Here is a 24028-nt window from a genome sequence, read left to right on the forward strand (position 1 = left end):
GCTCCCAGAAATGATAAATTCCCTCGTAATCACTTCGCCGCTCCTTCAGGCCACCGTAGGAGAAGTGGCGCACCGTCTTGCCCCCTTCCGCTCTCTTTCCGGGCGGCCGCCGTACTTCCGGTGACGCCCCTCACGCACGCCCGGCGCGCCCGGAAATCCCGCCTCTCGCGCGCTGAAGAGAACTGCATTTCCTATGGTGCCCAGCGACCCCGCGATGCGAAGCCTTTTGGGAAATGAAGTTTTCTTTCAAAGAACTTGCCACTCCGCTGGATCCGGGGCCCTTGCATCTTGGCGGATTCGAAGCGTCTGAAGGAAAAAGAACTCTGATACGGACTCCGAATTTGAGGGTGTGACCCGTCTGACGCGAACTGAGCGTTCTCTTGAGTGGAAAGTGTGCTACAAACTCGCAGTCTCCTCGCGCTTCGTCCGTCCGCGGCTCTGGAGTGGGCCTGATTTTTTTTTTTTCCAGACCCTAGCAGATGAGCCTTGGGACCGGACAGAGCTGCGATGTGGGGGCGCCCCGAGGCCGGGCTACTGGACTTGGGTGCAAACTGAGGAAAGAGTGTTGAGGAGGGTGTCCAGAATTCAAAGGTCAGAGGTCGGTGTAGCGAAGAGTTGTTGGAGGTCGAATGTCGGAGGGTGCTAAGGCGAGACAGCGAGGGACGGAATACTCAGGAGACAGATTGGTGGGAAGGGGCTTGGAGGGAGCAGAAGCTGCGTGAGTGTTGAGGGGGCGGGCACAGTGCCCAGGGAGGCGGGGAGTCTTAGGAGAGGAGAGGGGAGGGGAAAGGGATCCCCAGAATATCCATTTCCAGATTTGGGTGCTGTCCCCCTCAGGTTGCAACTCCAGCTGTCAGCAGGGCGAGGAGATGGCTTCTCCCTCTAGACAGCCCCCTGTCGGGGGGTCAGGACTGCTTCAAGGTAGCCGGACTCGTTCTTATGGAAGCCTGGTGCAATCGGCCTGCTCCCCAGTGAGGGAAAGACGCCTGGAGCATCAGTTGGAGCCCGGAGATACCCTGGCTGGACTAGCTCTCAAATACGGGGTGACGGTGAGTCTTCCAGGATTGGGGTGCCGACAGCCCGATAGAAGAGCTTTATTCCTCAGGAAAATATAGTCCTTGTAGGCAGACGCCCCTGCCGTTTTCCTGATTGTGTTGTGGTCTGTTCTGCTGTATCTTGTTTTCCCGTGTCAATGTTGCACTGTGATTGGTACAGATCCTGCCCCACTATCCCAACAGAGAGGAGCCAACACTATGCTAGGGACTTTGCATCTGGTAGCCTATTGGAGCCTCACATCCCTGTCAAATAGATAGCTCTTTTCCCATCACACAGCTAGAAATAATTGAGGCTTAGATTGGTTAACCAATCTGACTAAGGTCAAGTAATGTCAGAGTTGGGTTTCAAACAGATCTGTTTTTAAAGCCGGTAGTATTAACCACATAGAAAAATTCTAATTGAGAATGAGAAAGCATTCACAGCAAATAAAGCTGTTTTTTATTTTTTTTAAGATTTATTTTAAGAGTTACAGAGAGATAGAAGGAGAGACAGATCTTCCATCCACTGGTTCACTCTCCAAATAAGCCACACTGGGACTGGGCTGGGGATCTCCCATGTGAGTGGCAGGGGCCCGAGGACTTGGGCCGTCTCACAGTGCTTTCCCAGGTGAATTAAAATGGATCTGGATCAGAAGTGGAGCAGCCAGGTCTCGAACCAGCACCTATATGGGATGCCGGAACCATAGGCAGTGGCCTAACTGCTGTGCCACAGTGGCAGCCTACAGTGCTGGATTTTAGTTTTAAGTTCATAATGTGCCTGTCTTTTCTTGTGCTTGTTGCCTAATACTTTTATGTACTAAAATGAAAAGCAGATGCTCCCCACACCAAGGAGTTCAGGTTATACATAGAGGAGATTTGATAGATGTAAAAATATGTTGCATTAAAGTTGATGGGTTTCCCCCCTCAAATCTTGTTCCATCTCACACAAACAAATGCTGGGTTTAGCTAGCTTAAAATATTTTTTTAACAATTTGCTTTTCTTTATTTGAGAGGCAGAGAGAGAGAGAGAGAGAGAGCGAGCGCTCCTAGTCACTGTTTAGTCCTCCCAAATGCCAGCAGTAGCCAGGGTACTCTAATTTTTTTCCTTAATTTTTATTTATTTTTGTTCATATGAGGGAGAAAGAGTGTTAGCCAACATTTGTATACTTGATATATATATGTATATGTATGTATGTATATATAGATATATATGATTTTAAAAATTTATTTGAAAGAGCATTACAGAAAGAGATGTCTTCCATTTGCTAGTTCAGGGCCCAAATGGCCACAACAGCCAGGGCTGGGCCAAGCTGAAGCCAGGAGACAGGAATGCCATCCTGGTTTCTTATGTGAGTGGCAGGGGCCCAAGTACTTGCACCATTTTCTGCCTTCCCTGGCTTATTAGCAGGAAGCAGGATCAGAAGCAGAGTAGTTGGGACTTGAACTGGAACTCCAATATGGGATGGCAGCATCACAGTCAACAGCTTAACCTGCTGCACCACAACACCAGCCCCTATACTTCCCATGTGTAAAGCACTGTGCTAACACTTTTGGGAAATAGAAACATAAATCGAGGCCCGCACCGTGGCTAATTAGGCTAATCCTCCGCCTTGCGGCGCTGGCATACCAGGTTCTAGTCCTGGTCGGGGTGCCGGATTCTGTCCCGGTTGCCCCTCTTCCAGGCCAGCTCTCTGCTACGGCCTGGGAGTGCAGTGGAGGATGGCCCAAGTGCTTGGGCCCTGCACCCGCATGGGAGACCAGGAGAAGCACCTGGCTCCTGGCTTCGGATCAGCGTGATGCGCTGGCTGCAGCGCGCCGGCTGCTGCGGCCATTGGAGGGTGAACCAACGGCAAAAAAAGGAAGACCTTTCTCTCTGTCTCTCTCTCTCACTGTCCACTCTGCCTGTCAAAAAACAAACAAACAAAAACCATAAATCATATGGTTGTTGTGTTCATGTAATTTGTAGTACCTTGGGAAATGGGTAGGGACACAAAAAAATGATTATAGGTTTCAATGTGGTAAGTTTATAGCGGTATTAACAAAGAATGGAAAAATCAGAAAAAAATTAGTTTCACTTCAAAGAGGGCAGGAGTGGCCATTTAAGGCAGCCATCTCTAAGACCTTAAAAATACTTAGAACTTCTTCCTCTGTGCTCTCTTCTATAAACCTACAGTTGTTTACATTGTCTTTCCAACAGTCTATGTATTCCTTCAGAGTAGGAAGTATGTCTTGTCAACTTTATATCTCTAAAATATGGCATAGTCCCCAGCATATAACATCTTAAAATATTTTCTAAGGTTAATTTATTTGAAAGACAGAATGAGAGAGAGAGAGACAGAATATTCTGTACGCTGGTTTACTCCCACAACATTCAGGGCTGGGCCATGATGAAGCCAGGAACCTGGAACCCTACCCATGTCTTCCACATGGGTGGCTGGGGCCCAAGCACTTGGGCCATCATCTGTTGCCCTCTCAGGTGCAATAACATGAAACTGGATCAGAAATGGAGCAGCCAGGACTAAAAATGGCACGCTGATAGGGAACGCTGGTGTCACAAGTGGCAGCAGTTTAACCTGTTGCACTGTGCCAGCCCTAAAATGTATGTTTGTTAATTAATAGAAGCATAGATAGCATTTTAACGCATGGAAATTGGGGGTGTAAGAGAGAGAACAGGGGCCAGTGCTGTGGCACAGTAGGCTAAGCTTCCACCTGCAGCACCAGCATCCCATATGGGCACCAGTTCGTGTCCCGGCTGCTTCTCTTCTAATTCAGTTCTCTGCTTATCGCCTGGGAAAGCAGTAGAAGATGACCCAAGTGCTTGGGCCCCTGCACCCAGGCAGGAGACTTGGAAGAAGCTTTGGATTGGCCCAGCTCCAGCGGTGGCAGCTATTGGGGAGTGAACCAGTGGATGGAAGACTTTTCTCTCTGTCTCTCCCTCTCTTTCTCTGTAACTCTGCCTCTCAAATAAATAAATAAATAAATCTTAAAAAAAAAAAATTTCAAGGAGAGGGAATGGCCCTAAGCAAAGAAAGTGGGTTTGAAAATACTGGTCACCCTCTGGGGTTCACCAGGGGCTCATCAGTATGTAAAGAAAGGAAGTGGGCTGCCAGTGAATCAATAATAATTTATTGAGGCTTTATTTTTAAAAAAATTTTTTTTAATGTTATTTGTATATTCAGAAGGCAGTGATGGGGAGAGACAGAGAGAGATCTTCCAGCTACTGCTTCATTCTCCAGATGCCAGTAACAGCTGGGCCAAAGCCAAGAGCCAGGAACTCCATCCAGGTCTCCCACATGGGGGTGGCAGGGACACAGGTATTTGGGGCATCATCCACTGCTTTCCCAGGTACATTAGCAGGAAGCTGGACCAGAAGCAATACACTCCTATATGGGATGCCAGCATTCCCTATTGATACAGCCCCCACCCATAGAGTGCTGAAACCTCTGAGTATAGGAAAGCTCCAGTCTGGTGAAGAAGAACTCTATTTAGGCTCTGGTTCCATTCTTCTGCTTACTAACTGAGTCACTTCCCCTTTGTGAGACTTCAGTTTCCCCACACCATTTGTAAAATGAGGAAAATGTATTTATGATAATTACTCAAGTTATTACCTACCTATCATTTAAGCAGTGCTTTTTCTTCTTTGTCGTCATCTTTTTGAAGATTTATTTATGTATTTGGATGTCAGAGTTACAGAGTAAGTGGGAGAGACAGAGAGAAAAATAAAGATCTTCCATCCACTGGTTCACTCCTCAGATGGCTGCAACAGCCGGGAGTGGGCCAAATGGAGTCAGGAGCCAGGAGCTTCTTCCAGGTCTCCCACGTGGGTGACAGGGGTCTAAGCACTTGGGCCTTTTCCTGCTGCTTTTCCCGTGGCATTAATAGGGAACTGGAGTGGAAGTGGAACAGCTGGGATGCAAATCAGGGCCCATATGGGATGCTGACATTACAGGCATGGGCTTTAGCCACTATGCCACAACACCAGCCCCTCACAATTTTTTCTTAGTGCCATAAAGGCCTGTGTATAAGAGATGTCTGTCCATTCCCTGTGCTCACAGCAGAATAGATCTAGTTGTAAAATGGTATTATAATCTAAAGTCCTGTTTGCTGACCAGACTCCTTGGTCACCTAATTTATATTATGTCCAGAGAAATTAGCATTTTCTTTTTTTTTTTTTTTTTTTTTTTACAGGCAGAGTGGACAGTGAGAGAGAGAGACAGAGAGAGAAAGGTCTTCCTTTTGCCGCTGGTTCACCCTCCAATGGCCGCCGCTGCAGCCGGCGCACCGCGCTGATCCTGGCAGGAGCCAGGAGCCAGGTGCTTTTCCTGGTCTCCCATGGGGTGCAGGGCCCAAGCACCTGGGCCATCCTCCACTGCACTCCCTGGCCATAGCAGAGAGCCGGCCTGGAAGAGGGGCAACCGGGACAGAATCCGGCGCCCCAACCGGGACTAGAACCCGGTGTGCCGGCGCCGCAAGGTGGAGGATTAGCCTATTGAGCCACGGCGCCGGCAGCATTTTCTTTAATGCCTTGGGATCAAGCTGTACACCCTAGTAGAGAGTCCCACAGAATAGAAAATCAGTTGCTCATCACAGCTCTCATTCTTGTCCCATCTGTGTCACCAAATGTGCTACTGGGGATCAGCTGCTCAGGGGTTCTTATCTTCACACAAGAAAGAATTCGGATGTGAGACAGAGAGTAGAGTAAGCGAGCTAGCAAAGTTGAGTGAAAAGAAATAATGAAGAGAATGCACCTGACAGACCAAGCAAGCATCTCAGGAAGGAACTGAGAGCCTTAAGCAATACTTAATAAGAGCCAGACTGCATATTATCTTTATAAAGGAGGTAGCTATAATTATTCTCATTTAAAGATGAAGAAACATAAGCCGGCGCCGTGGCTCAATAGGCTAATCCTCCACCTTGCGGCGCCGGCACACCGGGTTCTAGTCCCGGTTGGGGCGCCGGATTCTGTCCCGGTTGCCCCTCTTCCAGGCCAGCTCTCTGCTGTGGCCAGGGAGTGCAGTGGAGGATGGCCCAGGTGCTTGGGCCCTGCACCCCATGGGAGACCAGGAAAAGCACCTGGCTCCTGGCTCCTGCCAGGATCAGCGCGGTGCGCCGGCTGCAGCGGCGGCCATTGGAGGGTGAACCAACGGCAAAAGGAAGACCTTTCTCTCTCTGTCTCTCTCTCTCTCACTGTCCACTCTGCCTGTCAAAAAAAAAAAAAAAAAAAAAAAAGATGAAGAAACTGAGGGTTAGGGATGTAAGCTAATTTGTTGTAGACCACAAACTAATATAATTGGTGGAGTTATTAATGATACCATGCTGTCTCATTCTAAAACCCTCACTTAAAAAAAAAAACTAAGATAATTTATTTTTTATCAGTTCCTGTGTTACTGTGATATTAATACAAAGGGAACAGATTCCATGTAGTTCATAGATATAATTCTAAGAATAAATTGATATTTCCCTTCCTTCCTTCCTTCCTTCATCTCTCTCTCACTCTCTTTCTTAATTTTTGAGATAATGTATTTTTAATTTATATTATAATCAAAGGCCTAATGCTCCACTAAATAGAGTTCCACAAGGAAAAAAGAACACAGTTCAGCAGGAATATAGGCAAGGGCTATAAACAATAATCAAGTAAAAAGATGTCCATTTTGGGGCTGGCGCTTTGGCATAGCGGTAAAGCTGTCGCCTGCAGTGCCGGCATCCCATATGGGTGCCAGTTCAAGACCTGGCTGCTCCATTTCCAATCCAGCTCTCTGCTGTGGCCTGGGAAAGCAGTAGAAGATGGCCCAAGGCCTTGGGCCCCTGCACCCGCGTGGGAGACCTGGAAGAAGCTCCTGGCTCTTGGCTTTGGATTGGTGCAGCTCTGGCCATTGCAGCCAACTGAGGAGTGAACTAGCAGATCGAAGACCTCTCTCTCTCTCTCTCTGCCTCTCCTTCTCTCTCTGTGTAACTCTGACTTTCAAATAAATAAATAACTCTTTAAAAAAAAAAAAAAGTCCATTTCAGGGCTGGGGTTGTGACATAGCAGGTTAAGCTACCACCTGTAATGCCAGCATCCCATGTGGCCACCGGTTTGTGTCCCAGCTACTCCACTTCCTTTTCAGCTCTCTGCTAATGTGTCTAGAAAAGCAGCAGAAGATGGCCCAAGTGCTTAAGCCCCTGCCACCCACCTGGGAGAACCAGGTGCCTTCAGTCTGGCCTAGCCCTGACCATTGCAGCCATTTAGGGAGTGAACCAGTAGATGGAAGATTTTTCCTCCACACCCCCCGTATAAAACATTTTTTAAAAATTAAAAGATAAGGCCGGCGCCGTGGCTCAATAGGCTAATCCTCCACCTTGCGGCGCCGGCACACCGGGTTCTAGTCCCGGTTGGGGCGCCGGATTCTGTCCCGGTTGCCCCTCTTCCAGGCCAGCTCTCTGCTATGGCCAGGGAGTGCAGTGGAGGATGGCCCAGGTGCTTGGGCCCTGCACCCCATGGGAAACCAGGAAAAGCACCTGGATCCTGGCTCCTGCCATCGGATCAGCGCGGTGCGCCGGCTGCAGTGGCAGCCATTGGAGGGTGAACCAACGGCAAAGGAAGACCTTTCTCTCTGTCTCTCTCTCTCTCACTGTCCACTCTGCCTGTCAAAAATTAAAAAAAAAAAAATTAAAAGATAAGATTTATTTATTTGAAAGATAAGAGTTACACAGAGAGAAGGAGACAAAGAGAAGAGATCTTCCATCCATTTGTTTATTCCCCAAATGGCCACAACAGCCAAGGTTAGACCAGGCTGAAGCAAGGAGCCAGGAGCTTCATCAGGGTCTCCCACGTGGTGCAGGGGTCCAAGGACTTGGACCATCTTCTGCTGCTTTCCCAGGCACATTAGCAGGGAGCTGCATCAGAAGTGGAGCAGCCAGGACTCAAAACTCACCCATATGGGATGCCAGTGTTGCAGGCAGTGGCTTAACCCATTATGCCATAGCAGTGGCCCCCTATTTTATTTATTTTTTAACCTTTATTGATTGATTTGAAAGAGTTAAATATATAGAGAAAGATCAACCATCTGCCAGTTCAGTCCCCAGATGGCTGAAGCCAGGGGCCAGGAGCTTCATCTGGGCCTCCTGTGTACTTGGGCCATCTTCAGCTGATTTCCCAGGCTATTAGCAAGGATCTCGATCAGAAGTGGAGCAGCTGGGACACAACCAGTGCCAAGGCAGCAGCTTAACCAGCTACACCACAACTCCGGCTGCTCCCCACCCCTGGTTTTATTTTTAAACACATTATAGTAAGATTTTATTAGTCAAGTTTATTGTAATGATCTTTCCCAGAGTAGAAAGAGCTTTGATATTTCAACAAATAGCAGAAATATGACTGTTCAAACTGGTGCCAATATTAGGTGAAGTTTTAGTAAAACTGACTGGTTTCAATCTTAAAATACCGATATTATCTGTGGTTTCTGTATTTTAGTATCTGATTTAATTCATAAAGCGTTAATGAGGACTGTCATGTGCCAGGTTCTGTGGGCTGCTAAGGAGCACCTTGCAGACACAGAGATGGCAGTCATCATCCCTGCTCTTTTTATTTTTTTTTAAAGATTTATTTATTTATTTAAAAGGCAGTTACAAAGAGGCAGAGACAGAGAGAGAGGTCTTCCATCTGATGGTTCACTCCCCAATTGGCTGCAATGGCTGGAGTTGTGCAGATCTGAAGCCAGGAGCCAGGAGCTTCTTCCAAGTCTCCCACATGGGTGCAGGGGCCCAAGGAGTTGGGCCATCTTCCACTGCATTCCCGGGCCATAGCAGAGAGCTGGATTGAAAGAAGAGCAGCCAGAACTAGAACCGGCGCCCATATGGGATGCCAGCACTTCAGGCCAGGGCATTAACCCGCTGAGCCACAGCGCCAGCCCCCATCCCTGCTCTTAAAGGATTCACAGGTTTTAGGCAAGATAAATATCCAGTGAGGTGCATAACAATATAATAGGGTAAGTATTATGGCAGTTATTATAGTGTGCATTTGAAGTCGTGAAGAAAGCAACACAAAGGGGGTGGTAGTTATGAGTAGAAGTTTACCAAGCACAGAAGAGTAAGGAAGCATTTCAGACAAAATGAACAGGATGAATAAAGACACAAAAATGTGAAAGGGCATGGAATGTTAAAAGAGAAATAAAAACTTCAAGAGAGCAAAATATATATAAGTGGCAGAGAGAGAGATGAGACTATATATTTCTTGTGGGGGCTTGATTGAGAAAATCCTTGAATGCTAATTTAGATCTCATCTTTTAGCAAGGAGGAGCTACAGAAAGGTTATAAGTAGGCTAATGGATTAATCAGATACATTTTTCTAGAAAGATAGTTGTCAAGAGGAGGATGAGTAGAAACAGAGAAAGACCAGCTAAAGTATTGAATAACCCAGATGAGAAATATGAGGTGGGGCTGGCACTGTGGCCACCGCCTGCAGTCCCATGTCGACACTAGTTTGAGTCCTGGCTGCCCCACTTTCAATCCAGCTCCCTGCTAATGTGCCTGGGGAAGCAACAGAGAATGGCCCAAGTCCTTGAGCCCCTGCACCCACGTGGGATACCTAGAGGAAGCTCCTGGGTCCTAGCTTTGGATCGGCCCAGCTCCAGCTTTGTGGACATCTGAGGAATGAACAGTGGAGGGAAGACCTCTCTCTCTGTGTCTCTACCTTTCTGTAACTCTGTCTTTCAAATAAATAAAATAAATCTTTATAAAAAAAAGTAGAATAATCAGGTCTGAAACTGGTACCCAAATGGGATGCTGGCATCACAGACGAAGGTTTAACCTGCTGTGCCACAACACGGGCCTCAAGGGATATTTATAAAGCACTTTTGTTGACTATTTTGGTATGGGTAATGAAAAAAAGTATGAGTTGAGGATGCCATTGACATTTCTATTTGAGAAATTAGGTAGGTAGATGGTGATGCCAGTCACTGTACTCAGTGATTAATAAATTATTTCAAAATAAATATTGAAAGAATGAAATTACAGTGTGAAAAGCATTCCTATGAGTGAAATGACCCAGGATTCTGGTTCTAACTCTGTCATTAACTTGTCAGATAATCTTAGGCAAATAGTTTAACCTCTCTGGCCCTCAGTTCCTCATCTTTAACAGTGACTTTTTTTTAAGGTTGATTTTACTTATATGAAAGGCAGAGTTATGGGGTGGAGGGAGAGAAACAAAGAGAGAAGGTTCTTCTATCTGCTGGTTCACTCCCCAAAGGACCTCAACATCCAGGACTGGACCAGGCCAAAGCCAAGAGCCTGGAATTACATCTGGGTCTCCCATGTGAGTGGCAGGGGTCCCAGTACTTGGACCATCCTCTGCTGCTTTCCCAGGCACATTAGCAGGGAGCTAGATCAGAACTGGAGCAGCTGGGACTCAAGCAAGCACTCATAGATGCTGGCATTGTGGGCAGCAGCTTAACCTGTCACAACACCAGCCCCAACAGTGATTCTTAAAAGGGGTCCACAAGATCAAAACTATTTTCATAGTAATAATAAGACATTATTAACCTTTTTCATTCTCATGATATTCTGAGTGCACAGTGATTTTCAGGGGCAGCATGATGTGTAATATTGTAATAGATTGTAGAAGCAAACACAGCAATCCTGTTATCTTCTTAGACATTAAAGTTATTTGTAAAAATTCAAAACATTGGGGCCAGTGCTGTGGCATACTGGGTATAGCTGCCACCTGAAGTGCTGGCATCCCTATGGGTGCCAGTTCGAATCCCAACTGCTTGCCTGGGAAAACAGTGGAAGATGGCCCAAGTCCTTGGGCCCCTGCACCCACATGGGAGACCTGGAAGAAGCTCCTAGCTCCTGGCTTCAGATTGGCTGAACCCTGGTCATTGCACCCATTTGGGGAATGAACCAGTGGATGGAAGACCTCTCTTTCTCTCTTTCTGCCTCTCTATAACTCTGCCTGTCAAACAAATAATCTTTTTTAAAAAATTCAAAACATTGCTTCTCGCTACATTTTTTGTTTTGTTTTGGAAAAATATAGTGATTTTCATTAAAATATGTATATTAACATTTAATGGGGAGGTTAGCACTGTGGCGTAGTGGGTTAAGCTGCTGCCTGCCGTGCCAGCATCCCATATGGGTGCTGCTTCGATTCTTGGCTGCTTCGCTTCCGATCCAGCTCCCTGCTAATGTGCCTAGGAAGCAGTGAAAAATGGTCCAAATGCTTGGGTTCCTATACCTACATGGGAGACCTGGATGAAACTTCTGGCTCCTGGCCTTCTGGCTCCTGGCTTCAGTCTGGCCCGGCTCCAGGCATTGTGGCCATTTGTGGAGTAAACCAGCAGATGGAAGATCTCTCTCTTGATCTCTCTCTCTCTCTCTCTGTAACTACCTTTCAAATAAAAAAGTAAATCTTTTAAAAAATGTAAAGGGTTCATTATTTTTAAATAAATACTTAATAATTTTATAATATTTTAAATACTAACAGCTTCTAAATAAATAAAAGCTTTTTTTTTTCTATAATTTTTAAAAGGTAAAGAGACCCTAAAGCCAAAAAAGGTAAAAGCTGCTGATCTGTAAAATAGAAGTGATTTCAGCCCTTTGTACTTGGGCATGGTTGTTTTGGGGCCAGATACGATTCTATACAATCACTTTAAAAAGCTTGAGCTGCTACGTGAGATCAGTCATTATTACCATCATTAATTTTGGTGCCTTTTTTTAAAAGATGGAACAGATTAAGCGTGCAAACCGCCTTTATACAAATGACTCCATCTTCCTGAAGAAAACCCTCTACATCCCCATCCTGACAGAGCCCAGAGACCTGTTCAATGGTTTGGATTCTGAGGAAGAGAAGGATGGAGAGGAAGATGTACACCCAAATAAGGATGACGTCTGGCCACACCCAGCTGAGAGGAAGAAACAAGAGACAGGTGCAGGACGTGCCAATGGTGAAGTCCTCCCCACACCCACCCAGGACCTCTCTGCCTCTGACTTCCTTAAGAAGCTGGATTCACAGATCAGCCTGTCAAAGAAAGCTGCTGCTCAGAAGCTGAAAACGAGGGAAAGCAGGTGAGTCTCACGTGGTTCCTGGGAGTTCTCCCAGAGACTCCGTCTTGCCCAGCCGCTGGTACGAATAAGTAAGCACAGCACCCACAGAAACAAGGTGACCCTTTCTGCCAGGTGGCCCCAAGACCAGAAGCAGAGCCAGTGGCTGCTGGAGTGGGTAGAGGCAACAGGAAAGTGGGTTCTGTGTTCTCTTTGGAGTAAGACAGGTGACGCTTTCTGGTGATTCGTGAAGGAGCGTTAGGGTTGATTTATCACAGAGTATTGAGTCTTCACCCTAGAAGCAACCCGTTCAGCTATTAGGTGAGGAAGATGGCTTCCCCTGTTCCTCTCACTTGGCCCATTTGCAGGTTCTTCCCTTGACCTGGCATTCTCTCCCCTACAGGGTACCTGGGGAGGATGCAGGCCTCCATCTGAACTCCCCTCGGATGCAACAACGAGCAGTCCTAGGTCCTGTGCCACTGACCCGGACCTCTCGGACCCAGACACTACGGGACCAGGAGGATGAAATCTTCAAGCTCTGATGTCCCCAGAACTGGTTGAGAGAAGCAGTGTGTTGAAGGAGCAACTTGAGGGGGAGAGGAGCCTGAGGTGAGGCTCAAGAACATGGCTTCCCAGCTCGCCTCTCAGCTCCTGCCACCTTCCCCAGCCCCCTTGCCTATCAAGAGTTCGTTGACCTGGGGCATTTTTATTGGCAAGAGTAGGGGGTGGGTACTAGACCTCTTCCTGGTTCTTGGGCTGAACCTAGACTTGTCCCTTAGATTCAAAAGGCTCCTTTTACACCCTTGCTGCCTTCCCTACCCGGTTACCATTCCCTGTCGTTAGAGCAGGGAAGCAGAGACTCCCCCTCAACTTCCTCCTATCTCCAGTGATGTCACATAAGTTATTTGGTGCTATATTCAAGTAATATTTATTTGTTTTATCTTATTCCTTCCCATTGTTAGCTGACAAGTGAGATTTTGGTAGCCCCTTGGTGGGGGACGTCTGTGAACAGTGAGCCAGTGACTGCTGGCTCCCCACCTCCTTAGTCAACCATGTTCCTGGGACTGGGGCAGCCAGTGAACTAGTGCTGCCGCCAAGAATGGCAGGCTGTGCCGGGCCTTCTCCCCACTGGCAAAGGACTTACGCTCAGTCTTGACTGAGCAGCTCCCCGTAACTTTCACAACTCTCACTCTGAGGAAAAGCAGAGTGGAGGGAGGGGCCTGAACTCTCCATTCCACCAGTTCACCTTTCTGATGTGTTCCTCTCCTCAGCCTGTCCTGGGGCTGAGAGATGGAAGAAGGAACGACGGGGTTTGAAGAGGGGAACAGCTGGGGGAGTCTCTTTGTTATGCCCCTTCCCCAGTAGAGCCCACATGTCTATCCCTTGCTCCTCACTGCATAGTTATTTGCAATTTGTAGCACTGATCTGCAGTACAGTTTGTTTGTTTCTTAAACAGAAGAAGTAGGCAAGGGTACCCCAGTGATGCTGGAAAATATGCCTCAGTCTCCTGTATGGAAATGGTAAGAGGTGAGATAAGTGGTGTTTACATCCCTCCTTTCCTGTGCTGATCACACGGTCTAAGAAGCTGGAGATATTAAACATTGAGCCCTGTGCATGTTCTAGTAGTTTTATTTCCCCTCCCTGTGAAAGTCTCCCCTGCCCTAGCCCGCTTTCTTGCACTTTGAACAGAGCTTCTGGAATCTTCCTAGTTGGAGGATGAGGAAGTCTCTAAAGATCACCCTCTCCCTTCTGTTTTTAGTGTCCCCAGAGGGGATACATAGGCTGTGCCCCCTTCCCCTGAGTCATAGGCTTGGGGGCTTCCCTGTTTCAGATGTCCCTTATTGGAGAAATAGAGACCCAAGTTTCACTTCACCTTTTTCAGGCAGCTTTGTTTCTTCTCCAGGGGCTGGAGAGGGAGAGAGACCTCACCCTTCAGCATTGCTCCTTCTCCAACAGCTTGAGAGTGAAATGTTCTCTGAGTCAAAAACACTCTGGGGAAAGAATGAAGCCTGAGGATTGAGAAGCATTAGTGCCGAGGAGCAGGGTTAGCAAGCCCTTTGTCTGTTCTCTCAGTCAGCCATTTTGCCCAGGTGGAAGTCGCTAGGGTGAGGACTCTCAGAGCTTCCCCTCCTCCAGCAGCTTCCTGAGCCCATCACAGATCTTGCCAAGGTGCTGAGTGAAGTCAGGGCCATAGAGGGCAGTGAGGAGGCCTGGGTCAGAGAAGTGATCGAACACGTGGCGGATGCGGCCATGTGACTTGGGCGTGAGATGGTTCTCTACCAGCTCCAGCAGCACATCCCGGCACTCAGTCAGCAGGCCAGCCAGCACAGCGGCCTCAAAGGTGAAGTCCACCTCGCCAAAGCTAAGGGCCGTCATGGCACCCTGCCTCAGCTTCTGGCGAAAGCGGGTAGCCAGGGCCAGCTCACTGGGGCCAAAGCAGCCACTGCGGTGCAGCACGGCCACCTTGACAGCCACCTTGATGAGGTCCTTGATGACTCGCTGGGCCTGGGGCCGGCTGTGTGTGTACTCTTTGGACACACGGTAGAGCTCATCCAGCACCTCGCTGCTTGTCTCATCGATGAAGAGATGAGCTGCAGACCGGCCCACCATCTTACTCAGTAGCTTCTTCTCTGCTTGCAGTGCCAAACTCTTTGAGCTGAAGGACTCCATGGTTCCTGGGGGGTGGGGTATGTGACCAGTCACTAGAAGAAAGGCCACAAGCTTCCTTAGAAACAGAGAAATGGCTTTTCCCCTTTCTGTTGCTTCTTTGGTTTCTGTCTCATCATCATCTTTGTCAACTTTCCCCCGCAGGCCCGCTCAGTGCTCTGTCTTGCTGCTGCCTGGGTCCTCTAGTGCTGTAGGAAATCTTGCTCTCCACAGTAGCGCAAGCAGCAATGACAGCTGTGGCTAGAGGAATATGGGCACACAGGAGGCTGGCCTACCACGAGGGGTAGGAGGCTGCCACAGTGCAGAAGAGAGGGCCTCACAGCTACCATTTCTGCACACAGAATGTATACCCTACATCTATGATAGTATAGAAATTACTATCCTTATTTTACAGTTCAGCAAACTGTATCTTAGGTCAAATAATTTACCTTTGATCAAACACAACTGTTTTTCTGACTCCAAAAACCTATGTCAGCTACAGTGCTGTACTGCCTTAAAGAAGTAAGACACATATTCATGGGTGTCAAATGTCCTAATCACTGACATTTGCTGAGAGCCACTGTGAGCCAAGTGCTTTATATGCATTATGTGTCTTCCCAATCCTCTGTAAGGTAGATAATCCCATTCTGCAATGAGAAAACTGAAGCTAAGCAAAATTAAACAACTTGGCCAAAGATACTAGTAAATGATAGCAATGGCCTTCAAATCAAACAATCTGAAGAAATCTCTTACCCAGAATGCTCTCGGTGATGTTGGCACACACTGAGGAAGTGGGAGAAACAAGTGGTCTAAGGTCTTCTGCTGGGCTGAACCCAGGACCCGCCTGGCAGCGTAGCTGCTGCGCATGCCCATGGTTCTTGCCCCGTGGTCTTTGCCTGAGGTTCCTCTGGTTGTTTTGCTTCTTACTTCCCCCTCCCCTGCCCTGCAGGATGTGGCTGTGACCGCAGTGAGGAGCAGCCTCGCCCTCTCCCCCAAACCAAAATAGGAGCCAGAAGAGGCAGGGGAGAGATGACATGGTGGGGTTCTTCCCCACCTGACTGACTCCAGTGGGAAGCTGGAGCCTTGCTTTGTCCAGCTCGCCTAGGACTTTTGGGGCCACGTTCCACGGCCGGAAGAGGAGATTGCTCCATGGGAGCTTTCCTTCCTCCTTGGCCTTCCTGTTACCCAGCTCTCCCCTGTCCTGTTGCTATCTCGTGTTTGGTTCACTGTCCTCTCTCTGCCTCCTGTTTCAGTCTCCCTTTTTCTATCATCCGAGTCCTCCCTGTGATCCTCTGGCTTGGCCTTGCTCTCCCACTGCTCCTGACTCCTCTAGCTCCATGTTGCCTAAAAGTCCCTTACATCTCTGAGCACTCTGTCACTGACCCACATCCACATGTCTCTTAGCCCTGCCCACCATCCCCATCCCAGATGAAATCTTTGTTGTAGAAGCTGCTTAGCCCCAGGGAAAACCAAGCTGTACTGGGAACCCACGACTTCTACAAGTGAAAGATTCACAAAATGGAAAGCTAAGGCAGAAAGAGCCAGAAGTCTTCTGCCACCATCACCCTTAAAACCTACCCTTCTGTCTTTGTCGGCCCCTCACCTGCTGTCCTTTGGGTGCCAGTCTTGCCTTGGATGTTCCCGGAGAGCACACAGAATGGAGAAGCTTCTAAGTGAGAGGCCCTTTGGCCAGGCCCCACCCCTTAGGCCCCGCCTACCTACTCTGCTCAACCTCCGGTTCATCACTGCTGTCACCCAAGGTCTGTGGCCCAAGAACACCCTAGAAATAAGACAAAGGTCGAAAGGAGTGGAATTTAGTAGGAAAAAGTCTTGATTCTTTGAGACGGGGAGGAGGGATTACACATCCCCTGTTCCCAAATTGTTTCTTTCCTTCATGCCTTGTTCCTCGAGATCCTGTTCTTGTATTTTTGTGGTCCTGGGAAAACATAAATTTCATATTTCCGGAGTGTGGTTCAGTGAACAAAGTTCTGAAGATTTAAAGGTGGTGCTGTGGGGTAACGTTAGCATAAGCATCTTCTTTCAGTGGCTGGCAGGGAAGGATTGCATGGACAGCCCCAGCCCTGGAGAAAGGAACATACCATCAGCAGGGCTGATGAGCCGTATGTGACCAGCAGATGTCAGCACAGCACCAGATCACTAGCTTTGCAGCTGCTAAACTAAAAGGATTTTAAATGAGACTAAGTCTGTAATTGAGTGAGGAAGAAATACTCATATTTACTATCCAAAATCTGACAGGATGGCCAGGGATAAGCACAGATAAGTGTAATACATGTCAAATGATGTCATTAACTCTAACAGAGGCTTAAAAAATTATGAGGGGCTTGGCATGGCACCACTAGTTAAGCTACTGCTTATAATGCCAGCATCCCATGTCAGAGTGCCTCTTTCCTTTTTAAAATATATATTTATTTATTTGAAAGGCAGAGTTAGACATAAAGAGGGAGCCAGAGAGATCTTCCATCCACTGGCTCACTCCCTGATGGCTCTAGTGGCAGTGGTTGGGCAAAACTGAAGCCAGGATCCAGGAACTCCCTCCAGAGTCTCCCATGTGGGTAGCAGGGAGCCAAGCACTTGGGCCATCTTCTGCTGCTTTCCCAGGTGCATTAGTAGGGAGCTGGACTGAAGTGGAGCAGCCAGGAGTTGAACAGGTAATCATATGGAATGCTGGCATCATATCACAGGCGTGGCCTAACCTGCTGTGCCACAACACCACCTCTTCTCTCTCTCTCTTTCTCCCCCCACCCCGTCTCTGCCTAACTCTGCCTTTCAAATAAAGAAATAAATCTTAAAAAAAAAAAAAAAGGGCTAGATATGGGGAAGAAATGCTTCCAGATGATGAGAGCAGCACAAACACATCCAAGGGATAAAACAAATACAAGACATTTTCAGGAACAGGTGCTTTCATTCTGGGTATCTAGAGCATAGGTTGAGAAGAAAAAAGTGAAAGAGGAGCAGGACCAGATCATGGTGGCTTTAAAAAAGTCACTCAAGAATTCAGACTTGCTATAGACAGTGGGGAGACATTGTAGGTGACTGATCATGGGAATGAAGCACTTAGCTCAGTGGAAAAGTATTGAGCTGAGGAAAGAAAGTTTTTTGTTGTTGTTGGTTTGTTTTTTAATTTAAGGGGGAGAGAGAGCTCCCATATGCTGGTTCACTCCCCAAATGCCCACAATAGCCAAACCCTAGAGCTGGGGGCTAAATCCAGCTCCCTCGTGTGGGACAAGGAACCCAACCACTTGAGCCATTGTTGATGCCTCCCATGGTCCACGCCAGCAGAAAGCTAGAATCTTGGACCAGAGCCAGGGCTTAAACTCAGGCACTGTGATCTGGGACACTGGTGCCTTAACTGCTAAGCCAGATGCCTGCCCTCAAAAGGGCACAGGCTGAGGATCATCAAAGACAGTGGATTTGGTAATTTTACAAGAAGTTCTAAGAGGAAGGGGAAAACTGGAAAGATGGGTGGTTGTGAAAAGCTGGAGAGTAAGCTGAAGTCAGATGTAGAGGTGGTTATGGGTTCTCCTCCTTGGAGGCAGTGATTGGGTCTTGGCTGCTTTCTCATCATCACTCCCAAGGTCCAGATCACTGATCGCACACTGGAGACGATACTAGGTGATCCTACCAAAATCGCAGGAAAAGTAAGTGTTTTGCAAGAAGGTTATAATCTAGTTGGAAAATAAGAATAAGGGGGATTAAAATGCAGGAGGCAAATACATAATATCTTCTAAATTCAGAATTCTGCTTATCTTTCTCTTTTTTATGTTTATTATTATTATTATTATTGACAGGCAGAGTGGACAGTGAGAGAGAGAGACAGAGAGAAAGGTCTTCCATTTACCATTGGTTCACCCTCCAGTGGCCGCAGCAGCCGGCGCGCTGCAGCCGGCGCATCACGCTGATCCGAAGCCAGGAGCCAGGTGCTTCTCCTGGTCTCCCATGGGGTGCAGGGCCCAAGCACTTGGGCCATCCTCCACTGCACTCCCGGGCCATGGCAGAGAGCTGGCCTGGAAGAGGGGCAACCAGGACAGAATCCGGCGCCCTGACCGGGATTAGAACCTGGTGTGCCGTCACTGCAGGCAGAGGATTAGCTTATTGAGCTGCGGCGCCGGGCCTGTGTTTATGATTTTTAAGATTTATTTTATTTATTTAGAATGCAAAGTTAGAGAGAGAGAGAGATCTTTCATCTATTGTTTCACTCCCCAGATGACTGCAATGGCCAGGACTGAGCCAGGCCAAAGCCAGGAGCCAGTAGTTTCTTCTGGGTCTCCCATGTGGGTGCGGGGCCCCAAGCACTTGGGCCATCCTCTGCTGCTTTCCCAGGTGCATTAGCAAGCAGCTAGATAGCAAGTGGAGCAGCCAGGGCTTGAACTGGCCCCCATATGGGATGCCAGCATTGTAGGTGGCAGCTTAACATACTGCGCCACAATATCAGCTTCTATGTTTATTTATTTTAATCTACTTGAAAGTCAGAGCTAGAGGGCCAGTGCCATGGCTCACTTGGCTAATCCTCTGCCTGTGGCACCGGAATCCCATATGGGCTCCGGGTTCTAGTCCCGGTTGCTCCTCTTCCAGTCCAGCTCTCTGCTGTGGCCTGGGAAGGCAGTGGAGGATGGCCCAAGTGCTTGGGCTCCTGCACCCACGTGGGAGACCAGGAAGAAGCACCTGGCTCCTGGCTTTGGATTGGCGTAGCTCCGACCGTGGCGGCCATTTGGGGGGGTTGAACCAATGGAAGGAAGACCTTTCTCTGTCTCTCCCTCTCACTGTCTGTAACTCTACCTGTCAAATAAATAAACAAAAAATCTTTAAAAAAAAAAAAAAAAAAAAAAAAAAAAAAAGAAAGAGGCCGGCGCCGCGGCTCACTAGGCTAATCCTCCGCCTAGCGGCGCCGGCACACCGGGTTCTAGTCCCGGTTGGGGCGCCGGATTCTGTCCCGGTTGCCCCTCTTCCAGGCCAGCTCTCTGCTGTGGCCAGGGAGTGCAGTGGAGGATGGCCCAGGTGCTTGGGCCCTGCACCCCATGGGAGACCAGGAAAAGCACCTGGCTCCTGGCTCCTGCCATTGGATCAGCGCGGTGCGCCGGCCGCAGCGCGCCAGCCGCGGCGGCCATTGGAGGGTGAACCACCGGCAAAGGAAGACCTTTCTCTCTGTCTCTCTCTCTCACTGTCCACTCTGCCTGTCAAAAAAATAAATAAAAAAATAAAAAAAAGAAAGAAAGAAAGAAAAAAGTCAGAGCTAGAAAGTTCTTCCTTCTGCTGGTTCACTCCCCAAATGACCACAATGATTGATGCTGGGTCTTGCCAAAAGCAGGAGCCCAGAACTCCATCCAATCTCCCACGTGAGTGGCAGGGGCCTAAGCTGCCTCCCAGGATGCATTAACAGGAAGCTGGTTGGGCATCCCAGCAGTGCCTTAATCCACTGCACCATGACACCTGCCCCGGCTTCAACTCTTGTCTGTCCCTTGTACTCTGCTCTTGCCATGTTGGAATTCTCTGTTTCTCCAGTATGCATTGTGTGGCTCCTCCTTCCCTCAGCCCCTTCCTCTACCTGTTCCTCTGCCCTAGACCTTTCCTGTTCTTATCCCGCTGCCTGGAACTCTGTTTTCAGACAAACCTCTTTGCCCTCTGAATTCTTCCTCATCCTTCGGGTTCCAGCTGGAAAGTCCTATCTTAAATGAAGCTGTCCATGACCCTCCAAGCCACATGTCATGTAGTCCTATGGAATCACTTAGCTCCTCTACTGGAATTATCACTTCTCAGTGTCTTTTGTGATTTCTTGTTCATTGCCTTCATACTAGACTGGAAACTCCATGAGGGCAGAGATCATGTTAGAGCCTGCACAGTGCCCAGCACAAACTCTGCTCAATAAATATTTGCTGAAAAAAATTCAAAACACACCCAAGAGTCAGGAGATAAGGGGAAAATGGCAACAGGATATCAGTCACATACACTGTTCATTTAATTCACTCATGGAGAAGTCTGTCTTTTATTTTCTTGTAATCTATGCTAATTTCTAGTAATCTCTGAACCCATAGCATTTAATTAGCAGCAAATTAAAAGAGCAATGAGGAGCTTTTAGAAGAAGGAACACTGATAATAAGAACAGCAGCAAAACACTAGGAAAATAAAAAGCAGACAATTTGAGAGCTGCAAGATTTTTTGGCCTTGTAAAGGAGGCACAAGCAATATTCATTACATATATTCTAGGCTTTAGGGTTCTTACTGTTTTCCTTGATCACTGCCCCTGCCTCTCTCTTTCTAAGGATTTATGTATTCATTTGAAAGGATGACAGAAGGGAAAGATCTCCCATCCGCTGGTTCACTATCCGAATGCCTACAACATTCAGAACTGCGCCAAGCCAAGCCCAGGAGTCCATCCAGTCTTCCACACAGGTAGCAGGAACCCAAATATTTGGGCCATCGTCTGTTGCCTCCCAGACCCGTTAGCAGGAAGCTGGGTTGAAAACAGAGGCAGGGCCGGCGCTGTGGCACAGCGAGTAAAGCCACTGCCAGCAGTGCCGGCATCCCATATGGGCTCCAGTTCTAGTCCCTACTGCTCCACTTCCAATTCAGCTCTCTGCTATGGCCTCAGAGAGCAGTAGAAGCTGGCACAAGTCCTTGGGCCCCTGCACCTGTGTGGGAGACCTGGAGGAAGCTGCTGGCTCCTGGCTTCCGTGAGTACGACCAACTGGGGAGTGAACCAGCGGATAGAAGAACTCTCTTTCTCTCTCTCTCTCTCTCTGTCTCACTGCCTCTGCCTCTCTGTAACTCTTAAAAAAAAGAAAAGAAAACAGAGACGACTCAATCCCAAAAACTCTGATATGGGATGTGGATATCCCTAAAGGCAGCCATAATGCCCAAACTGAAAATATTTATACATACATACATATATATACATATATATTTGAAAGGTATATGTGTGTGTGTGTTTGTATTTGAAAGGTAGAGTTATAGAGGGAGAGCAAGAGAGAAGTCTTCTATCTGCTGGTTCATCCCCAGATGGTCTCCACAACCAGAGCTGCACTGATCTGAAGCCAGGAGATAGGAGCTTCTTCTGGGTCTCCAATGTGGGTTCAGGGGCCCAAGGACTTGGGTCATCTTCCACTGCTATCCCAGGCCATAGCAGAGCTGGATCAAAAAAGGAGCAGCTGAGACTTGAACCGGTGCCCGTATGGGATACCGGCGCCCATATGGGATGCTGGCACTGCAGGCGATGGCTTTACCTGCTTTGGGGCAGTGCCTTCTCCAGAAAATGGTTATTTTAAATGTGTGAAATGCTTTTGAGTTTACAAATCATTTTACCTACACCATCTTCATCCTGTGAAGTAAGCAGGAATGTAATGTATGTCCACTCACAGATGACTGACAGCCCCAGAAATAATCCAAAGCCATGCTCCAGAGGTGAATCTAGATTACTCTAAATTTTGGTCTTTTTAATGGGGTGGGCATTGTGGTACAACAGATTAAACTGCCTTTTGGGTTACCCACATCCCATATCAGAGTGCTGGTCTCTGCCTCAGGTCCAGCTTCCTGCTAATGTGCCTGGGAAAAACAGCAGTTGATGGCTCACTGTTTGGGACCCTGCCACCTAGAATCCTGAGTGGAGTTCTGGGCTCCTGGCTGCTTTATCCTGGCTCAGCCCCACCTGTTGTGGGCATGTGAAGAGTGAAACAACAGAAGGAAGATCTCTCTCTCTTTCTCCCCCACCCCTTCTCCTTCCTCCCTCCCACCCTCCCTATCACTCTACCTTTCAAATAAATATTTTTAAAATGTTTATTTTTTATTTACTTGAAAGAGTTACAGAGAGAGGAGGAGGAGGAGAGAGATTTCTTCCATCGGCTGGTTCATTCCCCAGATAGCAGCAACAGCCAGAGCTGGGCCAGGCTTTGAAGCCAAAGAGCCCGGAGCTCCTGGGTCTTTCATGTGGGTGCAGGGGCCCAAGTACCTGGACCATCTTCTGCTGCTTTCCCAGGCACATTAGCAGGGAGCTGCATGAAAAGTGATCAGCTGGGTCTTGAAGCAGCACCCAAATGGAATGCTGGCATTGAAAATGGAGGCTTAACCTGCTATGCCACAATGCTGGCCCCCAAATAAATAAATATTTTTTAAAAAATACCTTTCTAGGGTCCGGCACTATGGCATAGCAGGGTAAAGCCCCAGCCTGAAGTGCCGGCATGCCATATGGGTGCTGGTTCAAGTCCTGGCTGCTTGACTTCCAAGCCAGCTCCCTGCTAATGTGCCTGGGAAAGCAGCAGAGGATGGCCCAAGTCCTTGGGCCTCTGCACCCACATGGGAGACTGGGAAGAAATTCCTGGCTCCTGACTTCGGATAAGCTCTACTCTGGCCATTGTGGCCATTTGAGGAGTGAACCAGTGAATGGAAGACATCTCTCTCTCTCTCTCTCTCTCTCTCTCTCTCCATCTCTTTCTCTCTATATAACTCTGTCTTTCAAATAAATAAATTGTAAAAAAAAAAAAAAAAACAAAAAAAAAAAAAACCTTTCTGAATAATCTGTTTGCAAGAGAATGAAAATCCTTGATACTTAGCTGGATAAACTTCAGTTATCTGAAAAAAAACCCTTCAGAATGGCAGTTTTTTTTTTTTGGTTTTGCTGAGGTTTTAGCATGTTTGAGATCAGTACTGTGATAGCTCCAGAAGAGAAAGTTCTGTGTGCCTTGCAAGAGGCAAGCAAGACTTTGGCCTTACATAACTGGAGACAGTTATGACAGCTTTGAATCTTCAATGCATTTATTTCTTCCTCTACTTACTGGATACCAGACTTTATGACTAAGTGCTGGGGTTAAAAAGACAAAAGACAAGCTTCCTGTCTTCAGACAGTGCTAAATAAGCAACCGTATAAAGAGTTTGGAGAAAGATCTAAGTTGAAGACTACGATTTTATGGTGAACAGCATGTAAAAAGTTAATGTGACTGTTGGTGTAAATTATCTTGATCACTGAGAATGTGTGAAGCAAGAAGAAATGGCTAAGGACGTGACCTTAAGGAGCCCGGTGATGAAGAAGAGGTCAGAGAAAGAAGACTGAGAAAGGCCATATTAAGAGAAGTGAACTCTTTCATTCATTAATATATATATATATTTATATAATATATATAATATATAAATAATATATATTTATATATAATATATATAAATTTATATATATTATATATATTTATATAATATATATATTTATATAATATATAATATATATTAGTCTCTGTCAAGAGAAGGAAGGACCGAAGGACCCCAGGAGCTTAAATAGGAGACCACTTCAAGGCAGGAGAAGTCAACAGGGTCAACTGCCACAAAGAGGGCCAAAG

At 47.5% G+C, this 24028-nt stretch overlaps 2 protein-coding genes across 8 annotated transcripts; one reads left to right on the plus strand and one right to left on the minus strand.

The window, feature by feature from the left end:
* The first annotated feature begins 174 nt into the window (after positions 1 to 174).
* LYSMD1 (LysM domain containing 1) lies at positions 175 to 13662 on the plus strand. Of its 3 annotated transcripts, none has more exons than XM_008264017.4 (4): positions 175 to 591; positions 838 to 1049; positions 11728 to 12071; positions 12451 to 13662. In XM_008264017.4, the coding sequence occupies exons 2-4, from the start codon at positions 870 to 872 to the stop codon at positions 12587 to 12589; spliced, it is 663 nt and encodes a 220-aa protein (XP_008262239.2). In that variant the 5' UTR covers positions 175 to 591; positions 838 to 869; the 3' UTR covers positions 12590 to 13662.
* Positions 13661 to 16405, minus strand: TNFAIP8L2 (TNF alpha induced protein 8 like 2). 5 transcript variants are annotated; one of them, XM_070076691.1, is made up of 3 exons: positions 16297 to 16368; positions 15447 to 15476; positions 13661 to 14749 (listed from the first exon to the last, which is right to left on the minus strand). In XM_070076691.1, the coding sequence occupies exon 3, from the start codon at positions 14715 to 14717 to the stop codon at positions 14163 to 14165; it is 555 nt and encodes a 184-aa protein (XP_069932792.1). In that variant the 5' UTR covers positions 14718 to 14749; positions 15447 to 15476; positions 16297 to 16368; the 3' UTR covers positions 13661 to 14162. The 5 variants fall into 5 exon arrangements, with proteins under 5 accessions (XP_069932792.1, XP_008262236.1, XP_008262237.1 ...); XM_008264014.4 differs by lacking the exon at positions 15447 to 15476 and having other exon boundaries at positions 16297 to 16405; XM_008264015.4 differs by lacking the exon at positions 15447 to 15476 and having other exon boundaries at positions 16272 to 16384.
* Positions 16406 to 24028: the final 7623 nt, after the last annotated feature.

Source organism: Oryctolagus cuniculus, chromosome 7 (assembly GCF_964237555.1).
Source record: "Oryctolagus cuniculus chromosome 7, mOryCun1.1, whole genome shotgun sequence".
NCBI lineage: Eukaryota > Metazoa > Chordata > Mammalia > Lagomorpha > Leporidae > Oryctolagus > Oryctolagus cuniculus.

Excerpts from the sequence above, each read along its gene's own strand:
- TNFAIP8L2 (XM_008264014.4), bottom strand. The coding sequence starts at position 14,717 with ATGGAGTCCTTCAGCTCAAAGAGTTTGGCACTGCAAGCAGAGAAGAAG.
- LYSMD1 (XM_008264017.4), top strand. The coding sequence starts at position 870 with ATGGCTTCTCCCTCTAGACAGCCCCCTGTCGGGGGGTCAGGACTGCTT. Across the intron at positions 1,050-11,727 it reads CTCTCAAATACGGGGTGACG|ATGGAACAGATTAAGCGTGC; the intron begins GTGAGTCTTCCA and ends TTTTTTTAAAAG. Across the intron at positions 12,072-12,450 it reads CTGAAAACGAGGGAAAGCAG|GGTACCTGGGGAGGATGCAG; the intron begins GTGAGTCTCACG and ends TCTCCCCTACAG.